The 20,475-nt window shown below is 43.8% G+C and overlaps 1 protein-coding gene across 4 annotated transcripts in view; it reads right to left on the bottom strand.

The window, feature by feature from the left end:
* SLC13A3 (solute carrier family 13 member 3) overlaps nt 1-20,475 on the bottom strand; it is a 53,683-nt gene that overhangs the window by 12,867 nt on the left and 20,341 nt on the right. For 3 of the 4 annotated variants that reach the window (XM_075901243.1, XM_075901246.1, XM_075901245.1), the window contains exons 4-11: nt 15,544-15,610; nt 14,590-14,775; nt 10,058-10,183; nt 5,207-5,302; nt 2,861-2,965; nt 1,676-1,773; nt 1,399-1,511; nt 909-1,070 (exon numbers count right to left, since the gene is read on the bottom strand). In XM_075901243.1, coding sequence (XP_075757358.1) covers nt 909-1,070; nt 1,399-1,511; nt 1,676-1,773; nt 2,861-2,965; nt 5,207-5,302; nt 10,058-10,183; nt 14,590-14,775; nt 15,544-15,610 — 953 coding nt within the window. The remainder of the gene's footprint in view (nt 1-908; nt 1,071-1,398; nt 1,512-1,675; nt 1,774-2,860; nt 2,966-5,206; nt 5,303-10,057; nt 10,184-14,589; nt 14,776-15,543; nt 15,611-20,475) is intronic. The other variant, XM_075901244.1, reaches the window with a different exon arrangement.

Genomic DNA, 20,475 nt, shown 5'->3' with positions numbered 1-20,475 from the left:
TGCCACCCAGAGCATGGTATAGCTCCCACTGCCACTCCCTGCTGTTGGCAGGCCTGAGCAGAGCTGATCTCTGTGCATCTTAGGATTCCTCCCAAGCCCTAGCCTCCTCAGCTTCCCAAAGCAGCAGCATGAGTCGTTCTATGAGCTCTCAGTGCTGAGGAATGTCAAAGCAACACAGCAGCCCATCTCCCTCCCTCTGCAGCAGCAGTTTGCCTACTCCTGTGTTCCTAGTGCCAGTCACAACAGGAGCAGTCCAATGATTTGCTCTTTGCTCCCCAAACAGAGCAGCACACACAGCTGTCAGATACTTCTGGCACATGGCTGCAGGGCAGCAGAGATCAAAATACTGAGCAGAGCCATTCTGGGATACTGGCGGAAGCCAGTGCTGTCTAGAAAACAAACAGCATAGTCCACACTGGCTCTTTGTTGAGAATACAGGGAGAAAAGTCTCTGGCAGGAGGTGGAGAGGCAGCTGTGGTTTGCTGCTGGTGGGGGAACAGCCAACATACTCCAACTAGAGGGTCTAATGAAGCAAAACCTTCCTGGCCCACACCTAAAGGGCAGTAGGGCTTCGGGTAAGATAGGCATGTGGGAGACCTTTTGTCACATTCAAATCTTTGTTCTCTTATGTCATGCTTTTTGCCTGCTGTTCGGAAAGGGCTGTGAGGCACTGTAGCCACCACAGGGCACAAGCTCCCTAAGAGAAGAACTGCAGGTGTTGAACCCAGCCAGGCCTGCTGAGCCATCGTAGTTAGGACACAGGGCTCTGTAGCCCAGGGCCTGGTGTGATGATAGGAGAATTCCAGGATTCCACCCCAGACAAAACAAAGGCACAAGGCCTAAGGGACGTGTTGAGAGAGACCTCAGAAGGGACAGAGAGCTAGTCCCATGATGGTGATCTATCTTACCAGTTCTGCCAGGATAGGCAGGAAGATTATAATTGTGGCCGTGTTACTGGCGAACTCTGTGAATAAGGCAATCACAATTGTGATAAGCACGACAGCCACCGCCGGCGGCACCCTCTCCAAAGGATGCAGGTGGCCTCCAATCCAGACAGACAAGCCTGACTCCTGCAGTGGGAGAGAAATGCAGCAGATTTTGTATTTGATTCCCTACTTTTCCATGCAAGTCTCAGATCATTTCAGAGAATTGCAAACTGTATATTAAACAAGGGTCACTTCAGTCCCCCACTTCTGAAACACAGCCACGTTAGGGTGGTGCATGTTACAGCACTGAACTGTCAGGTACAGTCACTCAATATCTTAACTGCCATGGACTGCAGGTGCAAAATTTCAGTAGCAAAGTCAGAAGCCAAATAGATGCCCTTTTAAAAACCAGGGGCATAGAGCTGAATACCAGTAAGAAAATATCAATGACACACATCATTCCAAATACTACCTCACATCCTTTTGCCATGGCAAATCCTCCACCGAGCAGCAAGATAATGTTCCAGGGTACTGTCTCTTGGGCCCTTCTCCAAGACAGCAATGGTGCATTCTCAGTGTTTGATGCTAAACAAAGAGAGACCCCCCACCAAACACATACACACAGATTAACAAATCACTGAGTACCCTGCCTTAGAATTATGTGCTGAGCTCCTGCAGCGTGTTCACCTTATAGAGAACACAGAAGGAGGGGACAGGGTCCATACCCACCCTGAGGACTTACGACTTACCTTTTAAGTCAAACCACCATTTACAGGATGGTCTTTGTGAAGGAAAAAAGAACAGTATGGTCACTATAGCAACTCCTGTAACTGCATCAGAGACAAACCTGTCCGGGAGGAGCAAAAACATTTGTAAGCTGCAAAAGCCTTCAGATTTGCAAAGTTTACAAAAACTGGGATTTACCAAAGAAGATTAGGATTTCACATCAACAACACTTATTGTTCACGATTCATTTTCTAAATTCCCCTCTGGGCTACATTTCTAAGATTGGCCGTGACTCCCCTAGAAAACTGACCAAAGACACTGAAAACACAAAAACCCCAGCCAAACTTTAAAAAAAAAAAAAAAAAGAAGAAGAAGGGGTGGAGGTGGGTGTGCTGGCAGCTCTAACGACTGAATTGCTTTCAGTCTGTTAGAGTTTGCAAGAAGAATACTGATTAGGGAAGTTGGGGAGATTGCCTAAACTAGTTGCAGGGGAGGAATTAAATCAGACCACACTGGCCTATTTTGTTAATGATCTCTGTCAAATGTGCAGCTTCTGAAGTGTAACTCTAAATAGCTTCTAAACTCTAGGCCCCAATTTAGCAGAGCATTTAAGCTTTAACTTTAAGTAACTGTTAAGAACCAAATTAATCTGTGGAGTATGTACTTGATTCCCATTAAAGCCAAGCATGTGGTGAACCGCTTTGCTGAATATGGATAGTCTGTTGAACGGGAGAAACCGAAATGGGCTCTTTTCTGTTCAGAATCAGCTCACTCTCCCTTTGTGTTATGATTCCCTTGATTGTTCTTACCCTTTAACTTCACATAAGAAAAGTCTGGGTGTCAGACAGGTTTTCAAAGCAGAGAGAAAGAGCACTAGGGCTACAGCCTTTATTCACCCCAAACCTGCACCAAAATCAATAAGCCTGCCCAAAGACTTCAGGACCTGGTCCTAAATGTATCAACAGGCAACATTCCCAGAGCTCAGGCCATAGGGCTGTCATGAAATAGGTGGGTGCATTTCCCACTAGACTTCCACATCCTGGAAACATAAACCTTTCAAATGGTTCTACAGAGATACATAAGGCTCAGTTCCATTTACCCATGAAACCTGGGCAACAGTATATACAAGGACAATAAAAACACACTTATTTCAAAAGCCTGGAAATGTGACTGAAAAATGGTAGAGTGGATTGAAAATAAAATCTTACCCAGGTGTGAATAAACTTGCCCAACCTGGGATGAATTTTGGGTCCCGGGAGAACAGCAGGATTGCAAACAAGCAAAAGAAGCAGAGAACTGCCTGTTCTGCAAATCTAAGGTGTAAGGAGATGCAATTAAAAACAGTCATGCTAATGTAGTGAACATGATTTACCTTTCCTGGCTCACCTTGAGCTATTTAAGTTAGGGATGATTTCCCTGCATTTCAAGCCTTAGCTTAGAAAGGTGAATAACACTGAACTTCATGTAGGACTCAGGGACACTTTCCCTCTCTAAAAGCAGAATGTAGGCTGTATCCCCCATTGACTGGTATGATATGAGAGCTGATGAGGCAGGGGATTTGCCAATTGCAATAGCATCTGCCAATGTTAATATTTCTAAGGACTAGGGCGTAAAATCCTGACCTGAATGAAGTCAGTGATGTAACTCTGACTTCAGTGGAGCTAGGATTTGACCAAGATATGTCCACAAAATATTGCCTTAAAACTTCTCAAAGAGGCCAGGAAGAAGGTATACTTAAATTACTGAGAAGAAATCACTTGGATTGAATTTAAGTTAATCAAATTGGTAGAACATGGCTTAATGGACTTTCTCTGCTCCTCATACTCAAAGTGGGACTTTGATTCTTAACAATTACATTTTGCAGGCTGGTCCATAATGTACTGAAGAGAAAACATAAACCAATTTCTTTCATTTAGCGCACACAGGAATAATTTGAATGTAAGTAGCGCAGCACAAACAAACATCAGTGAACCCTCGCAGTATCTCTGTAAGTAAAGCTGGGCAACTTGTAGGGGACAAATAGTAAATTCACTAAATAATTCATTTGGGGGGGACAAAGAAACTATTAGTGAATTCAGCTCAAAGAGGTGGGACATTCCCCCCCCCCCCCCCCAAAGAGACAAAATAGTTTATTTTGAAACAAAACATTGAGGCAGGTCTAGACTAAGAGTTAGCGTGCAGCAAGCTAGTGTGGAAATGCACCGTGCACTACCCTGCCACACAGGAATCCATATGGATTCTGCTGCCACTCACTAAAAGTGCCATAGTGTGCTTGTATCTGCTCCAGCATCAAGGCATCATAGTTTAGTGAATTCTACAGAAAACTTATAGTACACTGAAGCAAGGTCCACATAGACAGTGAATTTATACCCCCACTTGCTAACTGTTCATCTAGACAAGCTCTGAGACTTTCTGTTTCGAAATATAGCTATTTTTCTCTCTCTCTCTCTCTCTTTTTTTTTAAGGATGAGAAACTCCAAACATTGAGTAACCTGCTCCCAAAATCTTTTTCAGGTCAAAAAGCACTCCAATGCCTAAACAAAAAAGTGGGCAAATAGTTCATTTCATTTCAGGTGGTTTTTAGCCAAAACAAATGAGGGGGGGACTGGGGTAGGTTCCAGTAAGAAAAACCAACAAAAATCCATTTTGATTTGAAACAAACTGATTTTTTTTTAAATATTAGCCAAACTGAAATGTCAGTTGTTCACTCAGCTCTATCTGTGAATATGGAAACACTTTTACAAATAGGGAAGCTGAGATGCAGCAAAATTAAGACCTACATTTTCAAGAAATATCCATTAACTTTGGTTGCCTAGATTTTTGGTGTCCAATTTGAAACAGGTAAGGCCTGATATTCAATTTTCCAGCATCTCATTGTGTAAGTTTAACCATTCCCAATGCCTTTCCACCCATTCTGCAATACGTAACTAGTTCCTTGGGATTTGTTCAAAAAATGGTATTGAAATATCAATACAGATCTGGCTAAAGCTAACCAAAAGACAGAAATGTCAGAGTTATGCCTGAAACTTGGGAAGTTGAACGCATCTTGCTCTCTCTTCACATGACTGATTAATAGATCTCACAGAACAATTCACAATGACGAAAAAAATCATCTAATTTTCTGTCCACAAATTGCCCAAACACATATTATAAAATAATTGAATTATATTAATTATAGGCAGTTATTCATGAATCCTTTCCGAAGATCATTCATAAGCAGCTTCCCACAAATATTAAAAGTTCACATAGTATTGGTTGGTTATATAAATCACATGATAATGTTTCTGTTTCCATAATTACAGTATGTAATTAACCCAGAATGAATTGTCATTTACAATTACAAATTGGCATTTTTGGAAAATTTAGTGACATGTTTATTATCTGCAATTAACAGCATTAGTAAAGAGCAAGCTGCTGAATGTTTGAAAAAAGCAAACTTAAGATGGTCACAAATACCAAGTTCACTAACAAATTCTAACAAATATCCTCACCGTTTCCTTGTTTCTAGCCCAGTTGTTTTTTTATGTCATTTTTGTTCCCTTTTCGTGACTTACTTCATTGGCCCCAATTTCTGATAATCCTCCTTTATGACTGCTCGGGCTCTGTCTTCCGCATCCATTCTTATTTCCGACTTTTTCTTTCTGCAGTGCCTACCAACACAGAGATAACAAACATGACTCATTTTTGCAATTTCATTATGGAACTCAAACATTGACATTCATGTTTACTATTCTGCCCACACCTATATAAGGCATACACAGGTGACTGCAGGGAAGGCTTGGGAGGATAAAGCGTATATCATGGACCTGTGATTTCAGAAAACCAATAGTATATGGATCCACTTTGTAATCTAGTAACTACTTCCAGCCTCTTAAATAGGCTTCCCAACTCTCAGACAAGTTATATATAACACCACAAAAAATATTCATGACTCCCTTACTCACACTGAGTCACACCTTACCTGGTGTATAGTGCTGAAAACATCAATGGAGCTACTTACGTAGTGCTGTGGAACTCAATGTGAGTAAACGTGACAAAAGTCTAGCCATGCATGTATTGGACAGTGGATATTATAGATAATATTCCCACCCTTTCATGACAAGACACTAATGTGCTTGCAGAACCTGTGAGCACACTCACTTATGTGCACAAACAGACATTAATGATCCTATTGTCTATGTGGCATGCACAGAGGGGGTGATGCGCATGTAAAGAAATAAGTACTCCAGTTCTGAGTGGGTGCTTTTTTATGCCTGTTGTAAACATGGCTCTAGTAACTAACAGAAAATCTCTGATGCTGCCTAGAAACCCTGGGGTTGAATTCTCTCTGGGTTCAGAGTGTGTAAATTTCATTGGTGTTCAGGGAGCAGAACAAGAGGTGTCTCCTGAGGGCAGAATTGGTCATTCCTGCTTAGGGCAGGTTTCATTGATGCAGAGGTAAACCAGAGGAAGCCACAGGGGCCTTATCTACACTAAGGCTCTCACTACCACAGTTTAATTGGTAATACTATTCCCTAATGTAGACAAGGCCAATATGTTGTGTTGCCTTTCACCCCAGGATTATGAAAAGACGACTTCAGCCCCTACACTAAATAAGCTTATTTGCAGTAATCACAGCCTGTGCTCACAAAGACTGTTCAGAATGTAAAGGAGAATGAAGTTCTCAGATTTACAGATTTAATGCTTCTACCAGATGACTGTATCAGCCACTTGACTGAGAAGAGGACATGGTAGAAAATAAGGATCTTCCCTCCCCTACTACTCCCCCTTCTCAAGTCACCAGCAACTTTTTGGTGGGACCTGTCATTTATGCAAAGCACTTGCTGATGATAAACAAATATGTGAGACATTTTTAAAAACAGGGACTGGCATTTGAATATGCTTCTCGTCATTAGCCGGGCTAAAGTCTTTTAAGCATGGATCCCTGGTCTCCTACGCAGTCTGATTCTTAGACAGCACATGTGCATTTGATTGACATAGTCATCGCCAGCTGCTTCATGTCCCATCAGTGTCATGTGGTTAAAATACATTTCTAATATTCCCTGGGGCCTTGATCACATTTGCAAACCCAGACTTACACCGTTAGATACAGATTCTGTGATATTCATTTCTTATTTTAAAGGGATGTCTAATGCGTAGCTGCTTTATAAAGATGCATGTTTGACCATCCAAAATGTCTTGACTCTCAGATAGATAGTGGGGATGTCCATACATTACATAACACATTCATTGGTGATGTTCGATTTACTCACCATTTATGAAACCACCACTGAAACAAACACAAAGATTAACCCCACCTACTCCCTAGTGTATTACATAATGTATGGCTATCCCCTTACAAGTACTCTGATTCTTTTAGTAGTTGCAGCTCTACCCAAGGACATCAAGACTACATATAAACAAGCCTCCTTTTTATCCAAGCATTTTGAATAAATGCTTTTTCTGCTCCTGAGTAATGGTTCTAGGTCAGACGTATTCTTCAGTCAAGCTAGCTGTGTCTACACTGGAGATTTAGTTTGGCAGAGAGCTCTTGAATATAGACAGTTGGGTAACAAAAAGAAAAACATTCACAAAAAAATTATTTTCAGGTTTTATCGAAAGATGTGTGTCATCAGTATTTTCTGATCAGGTCTACTCAAGTGCCACATTTTAACCCTTTGCAATCTCTCCCAACCATTTTCTGAACAGAATAACAAATCTACCATATGAGAAAGTGTGTCTGCGAGTCTGTCTGTATGTTCAAGGACTCCTCTTGAAATGTAAGAGCTAGGCCCACCAAATTTGGTATGTAGCTTCCTTTTATCATAACATAGAGCAAGGTCAGGGTTTGGTTGTGCCGGGAAAATGGGATGTGCCTGGAATGAGATTGCTTCTTATAAAACCATACAGAAAAGAGAAAGAATCACCAGGCAAGTGAAATAGGCCAGCTGGGGAATACCCTCCCCCTCACTGTACAACTGCGCCAACTCCAAGCCTCTCACCTCAGGTGCCCTTTAGGGAGGTCAGAGGAGCTGATGCTCTCTGCCCACCTAATTCATGTGGGAACACTGCTGGCTGTTCCCCTTTGTCAGGGAGTGAGAGGAAAGTGCACATTGCTGCATTCCTCACTTTAGCTGGGGTGTGCAGGGAGCAGACACACCTGGACCTGCCCCAGCTGGGGGACATGCAACCCTCCCCCAGCTGTGCCCACTGGAGCTGCAGTGGCCATAGGGAGGTGTTTCTCACCTAGCCCTAAGCTTCTGTGATGAGAGGGCTGGGCCAGCCTGCAGACTGAATTCCTCATCCTTAGCCCCACCCCAGAGCAATGAGTCAAATGAAGTATGTGCATTTATATGTATAAAATTTCCTGTTGGAGGACAGAATGACATCATCACATCAGCACCAAGAGGCTGGGGTGGGAAGTAGGCAGAGTGAGAGAGATGTCCCCCAGGGACGCTGTGATGCTAGGGCAGGAGGCAGTGGCAAGGCGGGCCCCTGGCTCAGTTCAGGACAGCCTGTTCAGTGATCGCTAGCTGGAGTCCTCAGCACCCCGCTGCGGGGGGAGCTTGGAGCGCTGCAGAGGGGAGGAAAGCTCAGCCCGGCCGCAGCCTGCGCCGTCAGTGTGCGCAGCGTGGAAAAGCCCTGGATGCAGGACAGTGGCCTCATCACAAAAGGCTCTTTGTGGGCAGCCCGCCTCTCTCGCAGGCAAAGCTGAAGTGGAGGGAGCCCCGCGGGCAGCATGGTCCACACCGAGGCAGCCTGGGGGGGGCACAAGCACAGTAGCAGGATGCGGCGAGCTCCCCGTTTGCCCTGCTGGCAGCTTCCTTGCTCCTGCCCCTCCACCCAGCCCTCTCACTCACCAGCTCAGCTCCCCGTCCCCGCTCCCCCCTCAGCAGGGAGCCCATGCTGGCACTCCAGCCTCACCGCCCCCCCCCCACAAGGTTGAAGCACCAATGCCAGCTTCCTGTGGAGAGGGACGGGGCGGGGGAGAAAGCTCCCAGGCTCCCCGCCAGATCTGGGTTGCAGGGAAGAAGTGACTGTGTGCACTGTCACTTCTTCCCCTCCCCCAGCTGGGGGAACAGCAGCACAGAGACACGCTTCAAGGTCACTTTTCCCATTGCTTGGCAGGGCAGTGAGTGAGAGGGGTGGGGATATGGGGTCCCAGCTTGGGGATACAAGGCTGGAGCTCCCAGCATGGCCCCCGCCTGCTCACTCACCACCCTGCCAAGTCCCCGCACCCCAAACCCCCTCATGCATACCCCTCAGCTGAGATCCTGCACCACCAGCCTGCTTATTCACCACCCTCTGAGACCCATCCCCAGCCCTCTCACACACACTCCTCCACCGAGACCCTGCACCCCCAACCCCCTCATACACATCCTCTGCTGGGACCCTGCACTCCCACCTCACTCACTCATACCCCCTCTGCCAAGACCCCACACCCCAACCCCCTCACACTTCCCCTCCACTGAGACCCCGCATCCCCAGCCCCCTCACACACACTCCTCCACCGAGACCCTGCACCCCTAGTCCCCACACTCACCACCCTGCCAAGACCCTGCACCAGCAACCCCTTCACTCACCACCCTGCTGAGACCCGCATCCCCAGCCCCCTCTCTTATCCCTTCCACTGAGACCCCCTCTCTCACTCCTTCTAGGGAGACCCTGTACCCCCAGCCTGCTCCTGCCCTCTCCTCCCTGGCCAGACACCTACCCCCAGAGAGAGGGGGGTTGGTGAGAGTAGCAAACAGGAGGCGCAGCCCCCTAGTTTTAAAAAAAAAACCAAACATTGAGTTAAGGACCTGAGCAATACTGGATAAATCTTCTAGTATTATTATAATTACGAGTTCTGCATTCATCACTTATGGAGCACTTTCTCTTATAATTCATCAGGTTGAATTTACTCAAATTGGAGCTTCTAGCAGAACATAAATGACATACATCTCGCTTTGTATCAAACAAGTATGGACTGAGTTATTACAACTTGTACAGATGAAATGTCTAAGGGCCTGATCCAAGATTCCCATTGATTTTACCAGGCTTTGGATCAGGGTCAGATAAAATGCTAACTTACAATATAGTCATAATTACATTAAAGCAGTGTTTCTCAACCACTGGTACAAGTACCCTTAGGGGTATTCAAGATAAGTCTGGGGGAGGGGGTACATCAATACAACTGAAATTTGGAGAAAACTGAATTTACATTTTATTATTTTTGTACTTTTTACACCCAAAAATTTCATTGCCCACCCAGCTACGATTAAGTGGTTTAAACAAATGTGTTGCAATGGTAGAAAAAAAATTGTATGTGTCTGAAAACTGTAGGTACTGGGGGTACTTATAATTTTTTTTAAAAGGAGTACATTATAAAAACAGATTGAGAAACACTGCATTAAAGCATATAAGTAGATTAGATATAAAATTACCTTAGGTTAATTCCCCCATACAGGAAGCTGATCCATAGCCATCCCAGGAAAAGGAAAAGCAGCATTAAAGGAAATGCAAACACAAACCAGGATCCAAAATTCACAACATCGCACCCTGGAAAAAAACTTAGAAAATGGGGAAATCTAATTAACCTGAGACGTGAAATGCCCCTTGAACATGAAACAAAGGGAAACAGATGTCTGAAATCAAGATCAAATGTCATGCAAACTTCCCAGATGTGCAGTTTTTAAAAAGGTGATTACAGGCAGTCCCCGGGTTACATGGATCCGACTTACATCAGATCCCTACTTACAAACGGGGTGAGGCAACCCCGCACTAGCTGCTTCCCCCCAGCAAACCAGGGAGATGCAAAGCTAGTGCCACCGCCCCCTCCCCCCCCGCCCAGTAGACCAGGGAGACACGGAGCGGCTTTTTCAGCAGACACCTCAGCTTGAGAATAAAGGACTGAGGGAAGTGAGGTATGGGAGAATAAAACTGAGCTCTGGAGAAATGTTTGGCTAGAGTTTCCCCTACAATATGTACCAGTTCCGACTCACATACAAATTCAACTTAAGAACAAACCTACAGTCCCTATCTTGTACGTAACCCAGGGACTGCCTGTATTTGTATAGCCCTAGTGCCTAGCAGCACCAACTAAGGTTACTCTAGGAGTGGAACAAACATGTAGTAAGAAATAGTCCCTGCTTCAAAGAACTGAAAAGGACAATTGTGAAATGACATTTTAAAACAGACACCTTGAAAATAGAGCTCTCTGGAGTTGCCGGAGTTCCCAAATAATAACACCACTCAACATGCAGCACTTCACAGAAATTAGCTCAATGCTCCAAATTCATGGTAGAATACACTTTAAGAGTGTTTGAACATGAACGTTACAGAAGAGCTCTAGCCGTACAGAACAACTTTCGTCCATGTCTAGGAAGAGAATTCTGTGTAGATCACTGCATGGTTGAGATATCAGAGTAAGTTTATGGTGGCAACACTAAATCTACTTTTGCAAATAGAGGAGCTTCTTAGTGTTTAATAATAACTTTACAAAGGAGGTCAGTATCATCTGTATTTGACAGTTGGAGAAACTAAGGCACAGAGAACTTGTCCAAGGTTATCCAGTAGCAGATTCTACTCAATTCCAGTCTAGTGCTTTAGCCACTAGGCCACAGAACATACACAATGTGTATCCTGTTTTCCTTTTACACCACATAACGGACAAGTTTGAAGGAGCTCCCTGTTGCTCTGGTTCACCAAAACACTTAACCATGGAAAGCAAGTATAACAGAAAAAAACATTTCTAGAGACCTGGAAGTTTTTCAGTGACATTTTTTAAGGGAACTAGAGCAAACTATCCTACTGCATAGGAATAAGATAGGAAGTGTGGCAAGAGACCACCCTGACTTAACCAGGAGCTCTTCAATGACATGAAACTAAGAAAACAATTCTACCAAATGTTTATACTATCTAGAGCACATACACCATTTATTACTGATTGTGAAAGTTTCTCACTGCTAGGTCTGAAAAAGAACAAACACAATCACTAGGTTTTAAGAAAACTTTATGAAGAAATACAAACCTAGGCTTCCTTCTTTTGCATAGGTGGAGAAGTTCACCAACATGGATCTCCATGCAAAATTAAGTTCCCATGTGTCATGAAGGGTACACACACACACACACACACACACACACACACACACACACACACACACTTCATAATTTGACCAATTTCCACTTTTGTTAGGATTGTTTTCTTAGTTTCAGATCATTGAAGATTTTATACACACACATACATACATATTCACCACAAGCATGTAGGGGCAAAATTAGAAAGATTGAGACACAAAATGAGAGATTCTATAAATATATTAGAAGATAGAAGAAGACCAAGGACAGTGTATGATCATTACTCAATGAGGGAGGAAAACAATAACAGAAAATGTGAAAAGAATGGAAGAGTGAAATGCCTTTTTTGTTTCTATTTTCACCCAAAAGATTATTAGTGATCATTTTCTAACATAGTGAACGCCCGTGAAAATGACTTTGGATCTGGGGCTAAACTTGGAAAATAACAAGTTAAACATTATTTAGACAAGGTAGATGTTTTCAAGACACTAGGGCTTGATGAAGTACATCCTAGAAAATGCAAGGAATTCACTGGGGAGATAGCTGAACCACTAGCACTTGTCTTCCAAAACTCTTAGAAGACAGGTGTGATTCTAGAGGATGGGAAGAGGGCAAATATAGTGCCAGACTGAGAAAAGTGGAATAAGGACAATCCAGGGAATTACAGGCCATTCATCTTAACTTTAGTAACCAGAAAGATAATGCAGCAAATAATCAAGCAACCCACTTGCAAACACTTAGAAGATAATGTGATAAGTAACAGTTAACATGAATTTATCAAGAAAAAATCATCTCCAATCAAGCTAATAGCTTTCTCTGACAAGGGTAACAAGCTTTGTGGAGAGGGCAAAGTACAAGATGTAGTATATCTGGACTAAGGCTTTTATACTGTCAGCAGGGCCCACTGTGGGAGGGAGGTTGAAGCAAAATGCAGGACAATGTAGCACTTTAAAGACTAACAAGATGGTTTATTAGATGATAAATAATCATCTAATGTGGGAGGGAGGTTGAGGGCAGAAGGGGCGGGGCCGAGTGCAGTCAGCCCTTAATGCAGCCTGGACCTCAGCACTGCAGTCAGAAGTTCAAAGGGGCTGAGGGCTTCAGCAGCAACAGTGGCCGGGGCACGGAGCTCCGTGCCCTTGTGCAATTGTTCCCTTTGCCATTCCCTTACCCCCCATCAGTAGGCCTGGATAATGTCTTGTATGATTTTCTCATCAACAAACTGGTGAAATTTAGCCTAGATGGAGCTAGTATAAGGTGGGTGCCCAACTGGCTGGACAACCATTCCCTGAGAAAATTTATCAATGGTTCACAGTCAATCTGGATAGACATATAGAAGGAGGTCCTGCAGAGACTGGTTCTGGGTCCGGTTCTGTTAAATAGCTTCATACATCATTTAGATAATATCACAGAGTGCACACTTACAAAATTTAAAGGTGATACCAAGCTGTGAGGGGTTGCAAATGCTTTGGAAAATAGGATTAAAATTCAAAATGATCCAGATAAACTGGAGAAATGGTCAGAATTAAATAGGATGAAATTCAGTAAGGACACGTGCAAAGTACTCCACTTAGGAAGGAACAGTCAGTTGCACATGTACAAAATGAGAAATGGCTGCAGAAAGGGATCTAAGAGTCATAATGGATCACAAGATAAGTATGATTCTAATATGTACCACTGCTGCCAAAAAAGTGAACATCATTCTGAGATGTATCAACAGGAGTGGTGGAAGTAAGACATGAGTGATTCTTCCACTGTACTTTGTGCTGATAAAGCCACAGCTTAAGTATTGTGTCTAGTTCTGGTCACATTTCAGGAAAGATGGACAAACTGGAGAAAGTCCAAAAGAGAGCAACGAAAATGACTGAAGATCTAGAAAACATGTCCTATGAGAAAAGACTTTTTTTTAAAACTGGGTTTGTTTAGTCTGGAAAGCTAGATCTACACTATATGGGGTTTTTTCGGAAAAAGCGATGGCATAGCTTTTTCCAATCACTTTTCCAGAAGAGGCTTTTCTGTCATTTGGCCCTGTCTAGATGGGGCCAAATGGCAAAAAAGCCTCGGCGGAGCCCTTATCCCTCGTAGAACGTGGAATACAGGGCTCCCCGAAAGAGCGCGTTTGCTCTTCTGCAAAAAAAAGCAGAAGAGCAAACACATTCCTTGGATGCGGTGGAGTTTTTTCAGGATATTTCCGGTATCCCGGAAAATCCCCACAGTGTAGATGTACTTGAAAAAAGCAAACTGAGGTGGAGAGAGAGACATGATAGCAGTCTTTAAGTGCATAAAAAATAGTTACACGGAGATTAAAATATTTTTTTAATCTCTAAGGATAGGACAAGAAGCATCTGGCTTAAATTGCTGGAAGGGAGGTTTAGGGTGGGCATTAGAAAAACATTGTTAACTTCCAGGATAGTTAAGCACTGGAATAAATTGCTCAGAAGGTTGTGTCACTGGAGGTTTTTAAGAACAGATTAGACAAAAACCAGTCAGGAAAGGTCTCATTATCACATGCAGAGGACTGGATTATATGCTACTGAGGTCCCCTTCCAGGCCTCCACTTCTATTATGTGCTCAATTTTACGCATTTTGCAAAGTCCCTAGAACATGGCTACAGTGTTTTGCAGAATCAGGACTGATAGCATTTGGGGGACCACACATGTATTGTGCCTAAAGTTGAAGGAGCCTTTTGAACTCCTACTGTCATTTGCTTTTTCCAAAACTTGCTTTGAGGGCAGGAACTTAACATGCTTGATCTCAGCCCAAAGGTGAAGTTCTAGTAGCAAACACATGAGGTCTTAATTTGGTAGAATTCCCTCTCCTAGACAGTGCAGATCAGCAGCAATTTCATAAATTTATTGTACTTCTAGGGTCCTGACTTCCTAAGGGTTTCCTCCCATACCTCTTTAGCTGTCCTAGAAGGATGAGATTTGGTGCCGTTCCTGTCAGCGTGGCTGTACCTCCAATGCTGGCTGCATAAGGGATTGAAATGAGGAAACCTTTCCATATGTTTGCCCTGTATTCTTCCTCTTTCTTCAAATCCAAGGGAATGTCAATGGCAACTTCCTTCTCCTCCATCAGATCTTTGCTTTAAAACAGTCCAAAAGAGACTCCATTGAAAGCCCTGGTTTAAATACAGGTGCAACCAATTCAGGACCTTGGCAAAAGGAAAGCTCAGCTTTTAGTAACCAGATTAGTACTATCCCAAAGGGTGTCTATGCAGAATATTACTGCACATGGGGCCTGCTAGACATCTCCATCATTCAGCTGACAATTGAGAGCCATTCTGTACTGGATGGGCCCTATGAAGCACTGAGCGCCCACAACTGCCCTCAGTAGAAGTTGAAGGTGCTCACACCTCCCAGGACACACACAGTACCTTGTAGGATCAGGCTCCCCAGAAAACTTAACAAAAAGTCAACACTCTTCATGTTAAAAAAGGAAAAGGGGTTTGGTGAGCTCAAGCTACCAAGTGGCAGGAAGAGTCTATTCCTTGGGAAGCTTCCACACCATTTATGTATCAAACCTGGACCTTCAGCAACATGTAAATCTTGGTGTTTTAAACCTGCTGCCTGACCCATTTTCTGTCCTCAAGAAAGCAGTACAGACACTTCCCCAGCAGTAGACACCTCCAATCACATTCTCAAAGTGGCCTGAAAATCTGGCCCTGTGTTGGCTTACTGAATATATTGGAGAGGGATTTCTCTACTCAAGTTGTTGGTAGTTGGGAAATGGAGTAGCAAGAAGAGTCAAAACAGTTTCATTGATTGAATTTCACATTCCTAAGGCCATTTCACTCTGAGAGGGGATAATTACCTCACTCAACTCTCCAATACAAACTTTATAGTTAACTTACTCCTCAGTACTTGCCAGAAACTGCAGCTCAGTTGGTACAGTGTAAAGTTTATTCTGCTGTAAAGAGGCTGAAAAAGAAAGATTGGGACTTTAAAACAGTTTAAACATCTAGAAAAACTCTCCCTGACCCACACAATGGACTGGAAGGGATTGTCATTTTCAGAGAGGAAAATTCACTCCTGCTGATCTGAGGCCAGGGCACAAGAGGTAATGCAGCTCTCGCCTCACAGCCACTACTACTGTCTGCAGGACACCATGTAAAACAGAGCTCCAAAGATCTCTGGAAACCTGCTGTCCCTCACCTTGGCAAACTCTGCTCCTCCTATTTGACCAGGACAAGTTACATCTAATCTAGGACAAACTATATCTAATACACAACTCCAGTGATAAGGACATTCTAATGTAGACTCTGTTTCCAGTTTGTAAGTTAACCTCTCAGGTATTTTTTGTTTGTTTGTTTTTGGTTTTGTTTTTAAAGTAAACATGGTTCATTTTAGGACTCAAAATAATTTTGGTTTGGTCCTGTGTTACATCAGAATTGCCTCTGCCCCGTGCTCCCTAAAGGAGGAGCTCTTGGAAAATGAAATTACAGCCCCATGCAGGAAGCCAGTCCAAGACCCAGGCACCACTTTGCTCCCACCTCCAATCCCATTTGGAAGGCTAAGGTAGGACATAGTGGTGATTAAGCCTTATCCCAGGCCTTCTTCACACAGGTCAATTTCACCCAGTGAGCATGGGCAATGTTTAGAGCCTATCACTCTCTGAAAGCCACACATGCCACAGGCTGAACACTCAGGCTGCATCTAGACTGGCAAGTTTTTCCGCAAAAGCAGCTGCTTTTGCGGAAAAACTTGCCAGCTGTCTACACTGGCCGCTTGAATTTCCACAAGAACACTGACGATCTCATGTAAGATTGTCAGTGTTCTTGTGGAAATGCTATGCTGCTCCCGTTCGGGCAAAAGCCCTCTTGCGCAAATGCTTTTGCGCAAGGGGGCCAGTGTAGACAACAAGGTATTGTTTTGCATAAAAAAGCCCCAATCGCAAAAATGGCGACCGGGGCTTTCTTGCGCAAAACCGCGTCTAGATTGGCACGGACACTTTTCTGCAAAAAGTGCTTTTGCGGAAAAGCATCCGTGCCAATCTAGATGCTCTTTTCCGCAAATGCTATTAACGGAAAAACTTATCCGTTAAAAGCATTTGCAGAAAATCATGCCAGTCTAGACGTAGCCAGCCCCAGGGCACAAGCCCTAAGAGAGCACAGTGAGATTTTGGATCTGACTAGCTGCTTCTGTCTGCAAACATGAAATGGCACATTTGGGCAATACCTTTTATAAAGTCCCCAGAGCCTTACTTTGGTCTCGGAATTGGTGATTTTTATTAGAATGGAGCCAGAAGCACAATCCTTCATTCCATTTCACGTTTGCTATTATTGCTGAACACTGCTACCCATCCCTTGCATGTTGCATGTTTGGTCCTGTCTAGAGCAGGGGGCTGGACTTGATGACCTTCTGAGGTCTTTTCCAACTCTATGATTCTATGTTGTCCATTTTAGAATTCCAGAGGCCTAGAATTAGGGTTACTAAAGATCAAAATGCTCTCCTGATCACCACGGGCATGGACTCAGTGCTACTTTCCCCCCAGCTCTCCCTGCACATTCCTCAACCACAAGCACTGCCTTCTCTTTCCAGCAAGAAAATGCAGTGAACTATGGGGAGAGGACACAATGGTCAAAGTCTTTGGACCTGCTTACTCATACACTGAAGAGATCAAGCTCAGTGAACCAGGGAACTTTGCAATGTCATGTTTTACATGTTGCCAACCAGCATCCGAGTTAATTAGCTTGGAAAGAGGAGGTTTGATTCCAAGAAAGCTGTGGTAAAGAGATGTAATTAGAAGGAATAACATTAACCCACTGGTGACTGTGGACTTTCTCACTCTCTCTATGAGCAAATGTCATCTCTTGCAGAGAGGGCCAGCTCAAGACCTATGCACCATTTAAATCCCACTTAAGCTTTGTGCTGGTCATTAAAACTAGAGTGTACATTTCATTATATAAGACCTGCCATACTGGGTCAGACCAAAGGCCCATCTGCCGACAGTGGCCAATACCAGGTGCTCCAGGGGGAGTGAACAGAACAGAGAATCATCAATCAATCCCTCTCCCATCACCCATTCCCAGTCTCTGATAGAGGCTAGGGACTCCATTCCTACCCATCTTGGCTAACAGTCATTGCTGGACCTAATCTCCATGAATTTATCTAGTTCTTTCTTGAACCCTGTTAAAGTCCTAGTCTTTACCACATCCTCTGGCAAGGAGTTCCACAGGTTAACTGAGTGCTAAGTGAAGAAAATTTTCCTTCTGTTTGTTCTGTCTATATGGGTGCATCTACACAGCACCCTTACCTCAAAATAAGTTACGCAATTTGCACTAGACAAATTCTGTAGCTTATTTGAGGTTATTTCAAAATAAGCACGAATACGACAAGTCCCTTAACCCTCATGGAATGAGGGTTACAGGGATGCCAGATAGTGCACCCGTTATTTCTAAATATTATTCAAAATAACAGGCACGTTTAAAGACATGGAATTTCTATTTCAGAATACTTCTGGTATCCTGAAATAGCCCTGCTGTCTAGACGTAGCCTATTAGATATTTTCCATATCTTTGTAACTGAGCCCCTCTCATATATGGGAAGGACCCACCCCCTGATATCTGTTCACAAGCCTGTGGGAGCACTGCAGTCCGAGTAGCCTTTTTTAAAAAAAAGAGAGTGAGAAAAAGAGAGAGACATTTCACGATAGCCACATTCTGGTGACTGATGAAATCATGAGTTATGCAACATGTGCCAATGAACACTTCATTCTATGCTGCACTATCACACAATCTGTACAGGCGGAATACTTTATAGGAATACTTCTTTAGATAAAGTTTAGCTTTAACACTATTTGTATTGGTGCTTTTATTAGATTCCTTTGGCCACTAAAGATAAGATGACTTAGTAACATGAGCCCAACTTTTCAGGCATGGCAGATGATCACTATCAATTTTTAGAGGCTTCTAAATGTATTTAAAAGTAATTTTTCCATCTCTAAAAATGTAACAGTCCAAGGGCTGATAGCTTATAGTGTGGGGGCATAACAAAAGGAAGAAAGAGGCTATGAATTTGTAACTTTCTAATGATGTGAAGCTTCCATTCCTAGCCCTTTTGGGCTACAGGACATGGTCCAGGGCTGAATGTTGCCCAGCCCACCCTGTGTGATTCTGGAGAAGAAATTCTACATTCAGGAGGAAAGGAAGAAATGTTTTTAAAATAACACTTTAAAACTGCTCAGAGGACTGAAATGCTGGTGGAGATGGTTTAGCAGGCAGAGAGGAGGTGAGGTGGTCAAAGGTACAAGATACAATAGTTATCATGTGGCTCAGCAGTTGACCATGTGGCTGTCACGGGGTATGGATTTGGGATTAGAAGTGCCAGAATCTAACGTAGGTTAATGAAGGTGCACCTAAGACATTTCCAACCAGCCTCAAAATAGAAAATTCCAGAAGTCACATGAAACCCTGTTCTCAGCAAGTTTCCAAACCAATTCTGAAAATCAAGAACAGCTGGATATTCCATGGAAGGACAATTATCCAAATCCTGTTAAACCCAAGTGAGTTATTCACGCTTCAACTATCACTATTTACAGTAGGTTCTTATAATGGTATCCATAAATGTGGTCTCTTCTGTGGGTGAACACTAGTCAATATCCTTAGCACTCTATGGCCTTGATTCTGTGAATGCTTATTTACAAATCGGCATTTGTTCATTCACAGTAGTACAGATTATGTGTTTCCAGACTAGACTCATTTTCTAATCTCTTGGCCAGTAAATGTTTTAAAATGTAACCATGAAGATTTGCAAATTCAGATTATCAGATGTCATTCTTAAAAGCAGCTCGAAACAGAGCCCATTTTGCAAATATTTTTGCTCATCTTATTTTCCATAATGTATATTATTATACCTTGGAAATCTCAAATGAGGGCACCTCTTTACAAAAGGGGCATGTATTTTATTTGTTGCACACAAGCTGCACAAAAGTTGGGAAACCAAATCTAACCTTAGACATGAAACCAAATCCTGGTGTCAAGGCAAGTTTCAATAACAGATTAAACCTCAAGGAAAAATCCAGTTCAGTTCTGGTCATCGACACACAAACCAAATTCATTGTGCTTGACAGAGAATTGCTTCAAGATTTGGGGCTCATTCACAATGGTGAAAGTAAGCCAGAGCACCCCAGTATGCTGCCTTGGCAAGAAAGAGCCGGCCGGTTAGGGTGCTTGGCTGCAGGAAGAGGCAGGATGCACTCCCAGTTGGACTTCCGGGGTTTTCTTCAGGCTGCCACGCTAAGCAGCAAGCAGTGAGGCTAAATGGGCTGGCTGGGGGTGCATTCCCCATTCCTGGTGCAGGATTGCCCCAGCCCTGAGCCCCCCTAGAGTGCCATAGGGAGAGCAGGAGGGCTGAAGCCCGCCCATCCCCCAAGATTCATATAACAATGCTTGCTGTTCCCCTTCCCATCACTCTCAGGAAGCAGGAGGAAAGCTCACAGCTTGTGTGCATGCCTCGCTCTCCTGACTGGGGAAGGGAGGGGGCAGAGAAGTGAGTGACCCACATTGGGAACATCCTTCTTGCTCCCTGACAGTGATGAAAGGAAACAGCGAACAGAATCCTGGTACAAATATTGGGAGGCAGCTTAGACCCCACTGCCCACCCTAAATATTGCCCTTGCCCCCTGCACTTCCTCCATCCATCCATACTCCAGCCCCCTGCCCTGAGCCCCAGCTCACACCCCCAACCCTGATTCCAGCACACACACCCCCACATAACTCCCTGCCCTGAGCCCCTACACTCCCATGCTCCTGCCCTGACTCCTGCACCCCGCACATCCATTCACC

Source organism: Pelodiscus sinensis, chromosome 18, assembly GCF_049634645.1.
Source record: "Pelodiscus sinensis isolate JC-2024 chromosome 18, ASM4963464v1, whole genome shotgun sequence".
In the NCBI taxonomy this organism is placed as follows: domain Eukaryota; kingdom Metazoa; phylum Chordata; order Testudines; family Trionychidae; genus Pelodiscus; species Pelodiscus sinensis.
This window is presented reverse-complemented; position numbering and strand designations above follow the sequence as displayed.